At 36.2% G+C, this 13,578-nt stretch overlaps 1 protein-coding gene across 4 annotated transcripts in view; it reads left to right on the top strand.

Moving 5' to 3' along the window:
* The window catches only part of PLCB1 (phospholipase C beta 1), a 447,562-nt gene that overhangs the window by 297,142 nt on the left and 136,842 nt on the right, over positions 1-13,578 (top strand). For all 4 annotated transcript variants that reach the window (XM_039359463.1, XM_039359461.1, XM_039359464.1 and 1 more), the window contains 2 exons: positions 2,080-2,180; positions 3,992-4,158. In XM_039359463.1, the coding sequence (XP_039215397.1) occupies positions 2,080-2,180; positions 3,992-4,158 (268 nt within the window). The remainder of the gene's footprint in view (positions 1-2,079; positions 2,181-3,991; positions 4,159-13,578) is intronic.

Here is a 13,578-nt window from a genome sequence, read left to right as displayed (position 1 = left end):
CAATTTTTCACCTTTTAAGGTAGCTACTTCCCACTCTCATCACCAGTACAATTTCCTAATCGTTTCATCAGATATTCTTAGTTCCATAACTCATCTTCTAGTAATAAACAAATAATTACATCTTCTTCTTTCCCAATTGTCAGCAAAAACTCCAGAGCTCTAAAATATTAAATTTAACAAAATATAAAACTCCATTTCTCAACCATAGGCAAAACTCCCTTTAAAAAGCATAAAAAGGTCCCAGTATCCTCATTTAAATCTAAATTTTAACCTCAAAAACAGAGACATTTCTTCTTCAAGAAAAAAAAAAACAAATGACTTCAATACACAACACATTAACATGGGCTATGTCAAAAGGACATCTCCCACCGTAACTATGGTCAAATAAATCCATTTTTTAGCATAAGGAATTCCAGCAGTTGTTGATCTTTGTTATAAATTTCTTCTGTATTTCAAGTAGTCTCTTTTTGTAAATCTAGCAAAACACAATTAGGAAGCTGTTCAGTTGGGCAATCAAGATGACATACAGTGCTCCAATTTGTGAAAGTTGGTCAGTAATGGAAACTTGTAAATTTTTGGTTTTAACAGCATAGCTGAAAGAATGTTACATATGATTCTATTAGATGGGTAGAAATATTTTTACGATAGCAATTGTGAAATGCTGATTTTAGCTTGACAGTTATTCCGGGGATACATAAGTTATATTTCTGTTTTATATTATTTCAACTTTTACAGAAAATAAATAATGCAGTGCAAGCAATGCATTCTTGTTCTTATTGATTATAGGAAAATGAATTTTGAAGTTGGGAAAATGAATAATTCCACCACATATAATTTACATTCTACTTCCAACTGCTTGCTTTCCCTTGTTGTATGACAACAAACTGGACTGAGGTTGACATTTATGAAATTTTGATTTAAAGGCTTCACATCTAGCATTCTTCAAGACTAAGGACAACCCCTTCTCAGATTGACCCATTAAATCAAAATTGAATTCCATTTTTTCATTTTTTTTCTGATAAGTCTACAGTCTCAAGGTATTCAAGTATAGTTTGAGATACTGTATCTCTGCACCATTGAAAATGGGAGAATGTGATGCTGACTTTGTTTGCTGGAGGATAGATAGGATGCAGACCTCCTTATGGAAGATAATTGTAAAGCAACACAGATTAAAAATAATACAGCAACTTGGAGGAGTTCCTACTGATGGGCTACGAGCATGCATTTGGTGCATTTAAACAATATATGTAAATATATATATATACATTGCTTACTGGTGTACACCGCTTAGAGAGTGCTTGCACTTAAAGCGGTATATAAGTCTCATAAATAAATAAATAAATAAATAAATAAATATTAAAAACTAGAAAGTCAAACACGATCTGTCTGTTCTACCCAAGAATGTTTTCTTGAGCAGTCAAGCCTTGCTTTGCAAACCAGTGAGACATTTATATTAACTGTTTCTAAATTTCAGAGGACTCTAATTTTGGCATGTTGTAATGGTCTCTCCACAGCAGTTTTGGAGAGTCAATACAAAAAAGTCCCATATGAACTGAGATAGTTCCCTTTGGCCAAGGGGCCATTGAAACCACAGCTCATGTCCTGTTATGTATTTTGCACCCTCTATACAGATTCATGCACTCATTTTATAACTCTTTATCTGACAAAATATCTGGGAAATTCGGATCTCTTTTATGTACAGTGGTTACTATTGGATCAGTATGATATAGGTTCTTTGAACATAGCTAAATTCTGCTATATTGTCTGTAAAATTAAGCAGACTTTGGATGCCCACTGGTGATCTCATCACTATCTGTAGTATACTATTATGTCTTCTTCTGTTTTGTTTTATTTTGTTTTAACATTTTAATTTTTAATTCTGTTCTGTAACCATAAATAAAGATTGATTGTAACAAATATTCAGCAAAGCACCAAGGAGGTACAGGAGCCAAGTAAATTAGAAGAAATGTAGTAGAACTGTTAGCAGATTGAAAGTTTTGAAAAAGACTAAACAATTGAGAAGGAACAACAACTTTGAGAAATCATTACTTTACATGCTGTATTTTAATTCCTCTCCAGAATGATTCCATTCCTCAAGACGACTTCACTCCAGAAATATACAGGGAGTTTTTGAGCAACTTGTGTCCTCGACCTGAAATTGACCACATCTTCGTAGAACTGTAAGGAGTTGTAGACACCGACAGTTTTCTTCACTTCTGTATTTGTTATAATATTTTTCCCAATGGAAAATTGCTTTATTCCAGTTCTAGCATCATCCTTTGATCACCAGAGTTTGGGATTATTTTGTTTGTATTATTTTAATGTATCAGCTGTTCTAAGAGCCACAACTTTTCTCTATAAGGCTCTGCCACTTTAGCTGATCTCTTGAACATTAATAATACAATATTCCTAATGTAATGTAACCGTCAGATGATATTTATCTTCTCACATAACTGGTTTGAACTCCAGGTAAACTAAGTGGTCAGGAGGTACCCACTGGGCAGTACATGCCTTGATAATCTTTTCAACATAGCAAAAAGATAAGTCAGAAGACAATGTAGTACAGTACCTATTGCCAGTGCTTGCATTCAATATAAAATTCAATTGACAGCTGTAAACAGTTTAACAATGAATATCACATGTATTCTTTTTCTTATGGTTTTAATAGTCATGCCTTTGGTATGGAATATCTTAGGATTTAGGGGGACTTTAACTGTAGATCAGGGATAGTCAACCTTGGCTCTTTTATGACTCGTGGACTTCAAGCCAGCTGTGCTGGCTCAGGAATTCTGGGAGTTGAAGTCCACGAGTCATAAAAGAGCCAAAGTTGACTACTCCTGCTGTAGATGCATGAAGGAGAATACTGACACCAATATGGATACAGTTAGAATTATCTGGAGAGAGAAAGAAAGTTGGAGGAGGACATGATTGAAATGGAACAATTCTTGTTAGACAAATAATTAAATTCTTTTCTCTGCTACCACACTCTCTTCAAGTTCTGTGTTTTAAATCTTTCCTCTCAAAATTGCTCCAATTTTTAAAAATTGGTGCCAGAGCTTTTAAACACACATTCTTTTGTCATGGGTTATGAGTTACATAGAATTTCCCAATCTGGTTTTTCTGATGTTTTAGCTATAGCTCTATAATTTTATTCTCTCCCTAAAGGATGTTGGTAGATGCTGCTTCTGCAGCACTGTGTCTTGATGGTATTTGATGATCATATGAGGAAAAGTGGCAGGACTATTTGCAATATAAACTTGTGGCAGTGGCTGTTCTGAGTGAGCCAATGAGGGTCTGATGAGTTTGGGTCAAATAGAAAAAAATAATATCATTATGGGGATGCTTTCATCTTTAACAAATTGTCCCATATGACATTAAGAAAGGCATTATTGAAGGTCGCAGATGTAGATCATATGATCTTGGGACATGGCAACAGTCATAAATATGAGCCAGTTGCCAAGCATCTGAATTTTGATCATGTGATCATGGGGAGGCTGCAAAGGTTGTAACTGTGAAAAATGATCATAATTCACTTTTTTCAGTGCCGATGAAACTTTGAACAGTCACCAAATGAACTTTTGTAAGTCAAGGTCTACCTGTATAGTCAAGACAGTGAAGGCAGATATTCAGGAACAATAGTTACTTTAAATCCAGTAAAATTAATAGTAACTGTTAGCCTATCAATCCTCTCTATGTTGTAGCTTCAGGCTTAGAGATAGTCCTTGAGTTATAGACTTAGCATCCTTGGCAGTGTTCTCCATCCCTTCTAGTCTTTAATACAATGTGGGAGAGAGGAGGAAGTTACATGAAGCTCAATAAAATGGAATATAATCAAACAACTAGTCCATTATCGGTGTGAACCTACGCTTCAAGAGTTTGTTCTCGTGTGCATTAGCACATCCAGGAAACATAACAGAAGGAGATACGTAGGATGCTTGCTCACATTCCTTTTCTTTTTCTTTATGTTTCAATGGTTTTTTCTTTTTATCAGAGGGGCAAAGAGCAGACCGTATCTAACTGTTGACCAGATGATGGAATTTATAAACTTCAAGCAGCGAGACCCAAGGTTAAATGAAATTCTCTATCCGCCCTTGAAGCAAGAACAGGTTCAACAACTGATTGAAAAATATGAACCCAATAATAGTTTGGCAAAGAAAGGTCAGTATTTGTCATTTTCTTCTATATTACAGTTCTGACTCCAAGCAATTACAGTGGACAGATATGCCTTGTGGCACATACCAGTTCATAGTCAGTGACATTACTAGCATGCCTACCTAAGATTTTGCAGTAGTTACAGAATAAATATGTTTGCTTAGTGAACAAAGCAAGTTAAGCTTCCCTGTTGCTTTTCATTTCATAGGATAGATTATTCAGAGCAATGTAAATGTAATCACCAGGACAATAATTAATTTACTTAGAATTTGAAAACTGGGGAGGGGAGCATAGATGGGAAGGGATAATCTAGTACAGAGGTCCCCAAACTTTTGGGCAACAGGGACTGGTTCCGTGGAGAGAGGTTTTTCCGGAGAGTGCATGGTTTTGTGTGCTGCCTGCATCCCGCGGATGGGGCTTTGTGGCCCTGTACCAGTCCACAGACTGGGGGTTGGGGACCCCTGATCTAGAAAACCATCCTTATATCACTGACTTGCAGCAAAAGATTTCTGCTGCTTGATAATGCCAGTGGTGGTTTTAGTACAGTCTCCTCTGTACTGATGAGGTGGTACAGGTAGTTCACAACTTACAACCATTCATTTAGTGACTGTTCAAAGAGACTAAAAAAAGTGACTTAACGACCATTTTACATACAACCGTTGCAGCATCCCCAGGGTCACATTCTCAAAATTCAGGCACTTGGCAACTGGCATGTATTTATGACAACTGTAGTCTCCAGGTCATGTGAACACTGTTTGTAACCTTCCCAGCTGCTTCTAACAAGCAAAGTTAATGGGAGAAGCCTGATGTGCTTTACAACAATGTGGTTTTCTTAAACAATGGGAGTGCTTAATAACTGTGGCAAAAAAAGAATTGTAAAATGGGGCAAAACTCACTTCATAACTGCCTTGGTTAGCAGTGGAAATTTGGGGTTCAGTTGTGGTCGTAAGTTGAGGACTACCTGTAGTTATGCTAAGTGGGCTTCTGTACAGATAGAGGTGTACTCCGTCATCTCCTCGGAAAGGTATTTTTTTAGGGAAACCAGTAATAATTCTATTGACCAAAACTGGGCTTTCTATCAGATTCTTTGCTTACATTCAGTTAAGCATATGCATTGCAATTGCCTGGCATTTCAACATAATGTTGTATTTATGCACGATTCTGCTTTTATTTTCACTAAGAGTATTTTGCAGGCTTCCTTGCTTGTGAAACAATTCCATGACAATAGGCACAGGCTGATTAGGTATGGGAGAGGAAGCATCATTGAAAGGGAGCTAATTAACAAAAGGCTAATTCAACTTTAGTATTTGAGACTTACTGAGCCAAAATGTCTTAATTTTAGAATTAAAGTGGGATTTTACATGTAGCTTTATTTTTTCTCTGAACACTTTAACTTCCCTACAAAGGGTTGATTTTTTTTTCTCCAAAGTCCTGAAAAGTGCTTTATGTTGAATAGGAATCTTCCTTCCTTCCTTCCTTCCTTCCTTCCTTCCTTCCTTCCTTCCTTCCTTCCTTCCTTCCTTCCTTCCTTCCGTCCGTATTGACTCCTGGCGACTGCCTTTAGTAGTCCCTGAAGTTTTCTAGGCAAAGTGTTTTGTTTTTTTTAAAGAAGTGGTTTGCCATTGCCTCCTTTCTTGAGGGAGTGACTGGTCAAATGAGAGGCAGTAACTGATCAAAATCAACCAGCTGGCTTCATGCCTTAGGCAGGACTAGATAGAACTCACAGATTCCAGGTTTATAGCGTGATGCCTTAACCACCACACCAACTGGCTTTCTGATCTCTTTCACTAGCCGTAAACTGCCTTTCTGTCATCCTCTTAGATAAATTAACTTTAAAAGTAAATAATTTCCCCCCACTTTTTTCCTTCCAACCCAACCTTCCAAGACTGAGATGCTTTCCTGCCAAAGACTCCATGATTTTCTTCTTCTTACCAGAACATCATGATTGGAAATTATGGGAGTTTAAGTCTCATATACCTGGAGGGCACCTCTTTAGAAAAGTCCAAACTACTATGATTAAATAGAAAGAACAATCTTTGTCATTGCTGGCTATCCTTGAAATTAGCAGTTGGTTTACTGGCCACAGTTTCAAATTTTAAATGGGTTTAGGGTGTAAGGGACTTTCTGTAAAATTGTAAAATTTAGTTCTTAATATCAGCAAATTAGAATATGTCCTGTTACCAGACTCAGGTCTTTCTGTCATCTCCATGAAGACTTCTTTTTCTGTGCTGTTCCAAAACTGTGGAATGGTCTTTCTCTCCTGTTCTCTCAATGTTTAAGAAATTGCTAAAAATACAGGCTTTCAAGTATGACATGGTTTTAATATTTATTTTGTTATTTTCAACCTGGAGTTAATTTTTTTCTATTCTGTTTATCTTTTGAAATTTCAACCCGCCAGAGCTGAAAGTGGTGGTGGTGGATTGAAGCTATAAATCAATAAAGAAATGTGCACACATTTTTTAAAAAATCATAAGTAATCCAGCTCAGGTATTACAAAATCCCTGGAATATCGATAAACAAATGCTTCAATATTTTTAAAGCTTTCTGCATAAGCTCCTTGTGAGCAAGACCAAGGTGAGGTAGAATACTTTATTGTAGCTTTAATGTAGCTACTTAATTTATTGAAATGTCAATTGTTGTCAGTGCTTTATATATCATAGTATCCCACATATAGGTACAATGGGGCATACTCTGATGAAAATATTATACACATAATTTAAGCTATTGGCAAAATCAGATGAAAAGACCTATGTGTGCTAATAAAAAAAACAGGTCACTATACAAATTTCTCTTGGAATTTTAATATGGCAATGGAGCAAGGACATATCATGTATCTTGGAATTGATAAAGGTGTTCACATTTGGGGAACAATTTTTGAATATGAATTATAATGAGCTATAGCCTCCAATTCTGCTTACAAATAAATATTGTTCACATATCTGCTATAACCATGTCATAAGGTATTGAACCTCAATTAATTCATATTCCAGTCCAGGACTGAGAATCAGGTGCTAGTTAGAGTTGCTGGAAGTTATATTTCAACAACACACCAGGCAAAGAATTGTACAGGCCTAATTACATGGAGTTATCTTTTCCTACCTTGCAGTACAATGGTACAACTTTCAACTTTCAGTCTTCTCTGTTTAATATATTATTTTAATTTATATTTGATGCTTTGTTTATGTACACCATTTTTTTAATGTTCTGAGTAGTTAGCTATTTTTAAAAGCACAGATAAAATCAGTGTGCATACTTTTAGTGATGCATCTAATAAGAAAAAGTAGTTATGATTCTGCCTCTTCTCAGTTGGAAGGAAAGATCCTTCTAACATCTGACTTACGGTGTGGACTATATAACTGAGTTGAAATAAGTATTTACTGTATAGAGCAGGGGTAGGCAACCTTGGCTCTTTTATGACTTGTGGACTTCAACTCCCAGAATTCCTGAGCCAGCCATGCTGGCTCAGGAATTCTGGGAGTTGAAGTCCGTGAGTCATAAAAGAGCCAAGGTTGCCTACCCCTGGTATAGAGTATACAACTTCATAGAAAATACAGAATAACAGAGTTGGAAGGGATGGTAGAAGTTTTCTAGTAGTCCAACCCCCTGTTCAGGCAGGAAACCCTATACCATTCCAGACAAATGGCTGTCCAATCTCTTCTTAAAAACTTCCAGTGTTGCAGCATTCACAACTTCTGGAGGTAAGTTTTTCCACTGATTAATTGTTCTAACTCTCATTAGTTCTAGGCTGCTTCTCTCCTTAGTTAGTATTGTTTCTCCTCTTGTTGGTTATCTACTTTTTAAGAAAGGATCTATAAAGGACATTAGTTGCCTGTGTTTTCCAAATAAGGAGTTAGGCTAATCAAAAGGCATAATTAATACCTTAATTTTGATGATGAAGCTTTGTTGCCTCAGCATAAATGAGGGATGAGGTCACCTGCTGCAAGTCTTAACAGAATAATCAGCTTGGCCATTACTTAAGTTTCAATGCTGTGCTGAATCCTCTCCAGAAATATAAGGTAGGTCAATTGGTGATACTGAATGACAGTCCTCTGCAATCTTAGTAATAGATCTAAACATTTCTTCTAAGGGAACATTATCTTCCTGTTGCATCTCTTATAAGTTGATACAATCTGTTACTTCAGAGGATTCTGAATATTCATCAGACGATTCTCCAAGGGAGTCGTGACATTAGACCACAGCCATTTCCTGAGGTATAAGCCTAGTACAGCCGGTCCTCGACTTACAACAATTCATTTAGTGAGCGTTCAGAGTTATAATGGCACTGAAGAAATGTGACATGGCCATTTTTTGTGATTTTTGCAGCATCCCATGATCATGTGATCAAAATTCAACTGCTTGGCAACTGGTTCATACTTAATGACCATTGCTGTGTCCCACGCTCATGTAATCACCTTTGGTGACATTCTGACAAGGAGAGTCAATGGGGAAGCCAGTTTCATTTTTAACAACCAGGTTACTAACTTGTCAACTGCAGTGATTGACAACAACCATGGCAAGAAAAGTTGTAAAATGGGGCAAAACTCATTTAACAAATGTCTCACTTAACACAGACATTTGGGGCTCAATTGTGGTTGTGAAGACTACCTGTACAAATGTGTGGCACTGATTTTTTAAAGGCTGTTTGAAAAATGTGATTATTGCCAGTCCTTCTTAGATTTATAGTAATAGTGATTTCACTTTAATAATATTTAATATTTTTAATTGATGATTTTTGAAACTAGCATCAAATCCCACACGTCTATATTTCTGGAAATGGCCACATTTTAATTCTTCAAAGATCTGATCTATACTTCAAATTGCATTTGGCTCTCTTTAAAAAAAATAACCATTTGTGAATTTCCTATGGAAGACAGGAATCTTTCATTTCATAAATCTGACTTAAATTGAGGGTTTTTTCCCTTAAAAAAAAAATCCAAATAAAGCCTCAACCAATGTTGTTTAATGGCTTGTATCCCTAATAGGCAACATATTTTACGCATAATGGAATTATATATTTGAATTTGTAGTAATTTGAACTAAGCATTTATACACTGAAAACATTTTGTTGTTAAAATTTATTTCTAAAGTGCTGAATTAGAATTACCCAGACTGAGCTGTGATACTATCTCAGTCTTCATTTAACTCTAATATTTTTCTCTGTTGAAAGACTGCTAATCTGTACAAAGCTTGGCCATGCTCTTATAAACCTCCATTTGTGAAAGGATGTGAAGGACTTGCCGGGGGGACTGCATCCAGAGTGATGCGTCTCTGACCTTGACAGTAGGCCATACTAGCTGAAGTGCAAAGCATGGGAGGCCATTTTTCCACTTGAAATATACTTGGAATATACTTTAATAATGCAGCACTATTTTTCAATATAGTGTTTGAAGTAAATCACATCCCACGAAAGAAATTCTTCATAGTAACCAAGGCCTCCACGAAAGTACAATTTGCAGGGCTAAGTCCACATGATGTTTATCAGCAGAATCAAAGGAGCCACAAGGGAAAAATATTGAAAATGCCTTTTAATTCAACAATCACCTCCAGTGTGATGTTCCCCCCTTTGGGCCCCACGCCATCCGGCAGAGCTAAGTCTTCAGGTTCCTACAGAAGGGTGGGAGCCATTCTCACCTCAGAGGGTAAGATGTTCCAAAGAGCTGGAGCCATGGCAGAGAAGACCCTTCCTTTGGACCCCGCCAGCCAAAATTCCTTGACTGATGGGGCCCACATATCTCAGGGATTGCCACAAAGAAGAGGGAGTCAAGCTATTCTCCAAATCACCTGAAGGCAGAAGTAATGGATGGAAACTAATCAAGCAACTTAGAACTGAGGAGAAATTTCCTGGTAGTTAGAACAATTAATCAGTGGAACAACCTGCCCCCAGAAGTTGTGAATGCTCCAACAATGGAAGTTTTTAAGAAGAGACTGGACAGCCATTTGTCTGAAATGGTATAGGGTTTCCTGCCTGAGCAGGGGGTTGGACTAGATGACCTTCAAGGTCCCTTCCAACTTTGTTGTTGTTGTTGTTGTTGTTGTTATTATTATTATTATTATTATTATTATTATTATTATTATTATACATCATACCTTCTCTGCCAGCACAGGTGAGATGGGCCAATCCCAGTGAGCTGAGATGGTTCCTCAAGTAGCCTGGACCCATGCCATGCAGGGCTTTAAACATAATCACCAACACCTTGAATTGCACCTGGAAACAAACTGGCAGCCAGTGCAGCTCACAGAGCAGTGGTATAACATGGGTCGTCCTAGGAACCCCAAGAACTGTTCACACCGCTGCACTCTGTGCCAGTTGAAGCTTCCAAATGCTCTTCAGTAGCCCCATGTATAGCGCATTACAATAGTCCAGATGCGAGATAATCATCTATTTTTCTTTGCTATTTGTTACTGTATTTTCCTGTTTTACTTCCTGTGTTACTTATTCTTTTACTAATTTATTCACCAAGCAATTAAAAAATATTGCTGTGTTTTAGAGCTCACTGCATGAGGAAGAAATTTCTATTTGCATGATCATATATATATTGGGATAAAAATGGCACAAAACAAGTGCTTACATTCCTGAGTTCTCTCGTCTTTTTTCAAGTAGATTGCTGCTAAGCTGATCCATTTTTCTTATATATTTTTTTCTTAAATTCATTTTTATAGAAATGATATCAGCTCTAATAACCTTGACTTGAGAAGTCATAAGAGTTTTCTATGTCCTGTTGGAAGCCTAGAATTAATGCTTGACATGAATGCTCTCTAAGTATTCAGTTTATTATGAAGGAAGAAAGGAGAAGCTATTCACGGTCCATTGCAATGCTCAGAGTTATTTGTTATCACTTGATTTAATCTTTGAATACTTTCTGTATCAATAGATAATAAATTGACTTCCATTTCTTTACAGCAAGTGTCCCTGTTAATGAGGTTAACTTTTGAGTTTAATGAAAGCTTTTATTGTAATGTGAAATCCTCATGACTGTTTATGTAGCAGTTCTCAAATAGCTAGAAGCTAAAGCTCTTCACATTAGTTAATTAAAAAGATCAAGAAGATAAGTTTGAAATATAAAATGAAACATCTGTGCTGTGAGTTAACAAATAGCAAGAGATTTGTAATTCATGCTACAGAAATAAGCAAGTCTAGCTTTAGTATTTTTGATGGTGAGATTTGTTCCTTTTTACTGCTAGCTGTGTTTTGAAAGGGTAGAGATTAAGCCTGGATTTTCTAACTGAAATGATAAGAGATTTTGCTTTTTTCCTCACTGAACTATATTTTTTTCTGTTCAGACAGGAGATTATTGCCTCTCTTCAAATCCTACAGTTATTTTAGTACTTACCTGCAATTGCATAGAAATCTTGATTCTCACCTTGGCTTCTTGCAGCTGTTTTCATAACATTCCCGAATGAGAATGTTATCTCTTTCCTTTCCTTTGATTCCAGTGGAAGAAACATTTCATAACTTGGCATACTCTAAATGAGGTGCTAACATACCTGGAAAGCAGCTTGGAGAAGACTGCTATCCTTGTGTTTATTTATTATTTACATTTATATGTCTACCCATTCAAACATGACTCTGGCTGGCTAACAGTCAACTTTAAATAATAATAAAGAAAAAGCAATTTAAAAATAAATTCAAAGCAACACAAAACTCTTAGCAGCAATGCAGTAACATATAATAAAGATCTCCAAGGTGGGCTCATCAACATCATGGCCCAATATCCTATTTTCTAGCAAGAGAAAAATAAATATGGCATATTTAGCTAGAAATGGAACATTTCATTTAATTTTCATTATAGCTAATTCTTTTTTTTAAATTTAATATCTTTCTGTAAAGATATGAAATAAAAACCAGTTTTTCTCTTTACCTTTGATAGTTTAAGACCCCTGTGTTTCTCATCAAATAATTTTATTACATTTTGCATGTGTACATCATACCCATAAAACAACAGCTAACAAGAGAAATGATAAAAAGAGAATAGGAGTAAAAGTGTGAAAAGATCTAAGGAAAAAGAAAGGAAAACACAAATATATACAAAGAATGACTTCTGACTTCTTCTTCCAAGGATCTAAAGAATACTTACATTCGACTCCTAGTTTAAGACTATAATAAAATGTCCATTTTCACCCAAAAAAGAAAGAAGGCCTTTTTGTTTCTGATAGTGTAAATCAGACTTCTTCCAGCAAGTAGCATCAGTGTGACGTTAATAGCCAATGTCCTTCCTTCAGGCAGGTAACATCAGTGTGAGGTCACAATGGCTGGTGGTCCCTTTTCCTCAGGTATGTAATGTCTGCACTAGATAGATCAGCAGGGTTTTTGGCCTAACTTTTTTTGTTCAGGTAGACGAAATCCATTGAGATGTCTATTTACTTCAGGTAGGGGACTATAGTGTAGGTAATTTTTCTCTCTCTGTATATGTGTAATGTGTATTCTGTATGTCTCATACTGTATAAGCGAAGGAGCCTATGGAACCAATATCTTTTAATAAAAGGGGCAACACAGGTATATAACTCAAAGATGACTCATTTCTATCTCATTTAAATAGTCAGCAGCAGAAATCTAGAAGGGAAGAAGGTGGCAAGAATTATCATGCAGATCCTATTTAATGGGCCAGATACCAATGCCAATCACCAGAGTTTAACTTGGCAATTTTTTTTAAGGAAGAACCACATCAATACTGATAAACTATTTCCTCAAAATGACATTTTTAAACTTAAGCTTATTCTAGTAATCTCTTTGATGGAGATTACTAGAAGGAAAGGCATTTCTGTAAGCATTTTTTTTCCAATTTGCTTTATTTATAGCTAACTGTATAATAGACAGTAACCTATGTCAGTAACAGCAGTTGATAAAATAGAGGACATTAAAGTTAGAAGCACCATCTTAAAGAGCACAAGATGGAGTGATGGGCTCTAGGATTACTCACGTTGTGATATACCACTCAGTCTTCACTTAAATATAATAAGCCTGCCCTTGAAACCTAATTATTTATTTATTAAAGGTTTTTTTAATTCCACCTTTATTGTTTTTTATAAATAACTCAAGGCAGCGAACACACCTAACGTTTCTTTCTCCTATTTTCCTCAGAAAAAACAATCCTGTGAAGTGGGTTGGGCTGAGGGAGAGTGACAGGCCAAAGTCATCCAGCCAGCTTTCATGGCTGAGGTGGGACTAGAACATATAATTTCCTGGTTTCTATCCTGTTGCCGTGACCATTAGACAAAACTGTCATATTTATTATTTAGTTTATTCTTATTTTAGCTGCTGTGGTTATGCCTCAGGAAATAACAGATTGTGAAGGATTTTTTTTTAAATTACTGACCCACAGGTATTTCATTAGGCCAACGATAAGAGTGTGCAAAACAATTCTCTATGCACCTGGGAAGAAGGAGCACAGATTTACTACCATTTTGGAACCTTGCTGCTTTCCTTGA

This window comes from Crotalus tigris, unplaced genomic scaffold (assembly GCF_016545835.1).
Source record: "Crotalus tigris isolate CLP2741 ecotype Arizona unplaced genomic scaffold, ASM1654583v1 scf7180000019070.2622420, whole genome shotgun sequence".
Lineage (NCBI taxonomy): Eukaryota > Metazoa > Chordata > Lepidosauria > Squamata > Viperidae > Crotalus > Crotalus tigris.
Note: the sequence above shows the minus strand (reverse complement) of the source record. Positions and strands in the feature narration are given on the sequence as shown.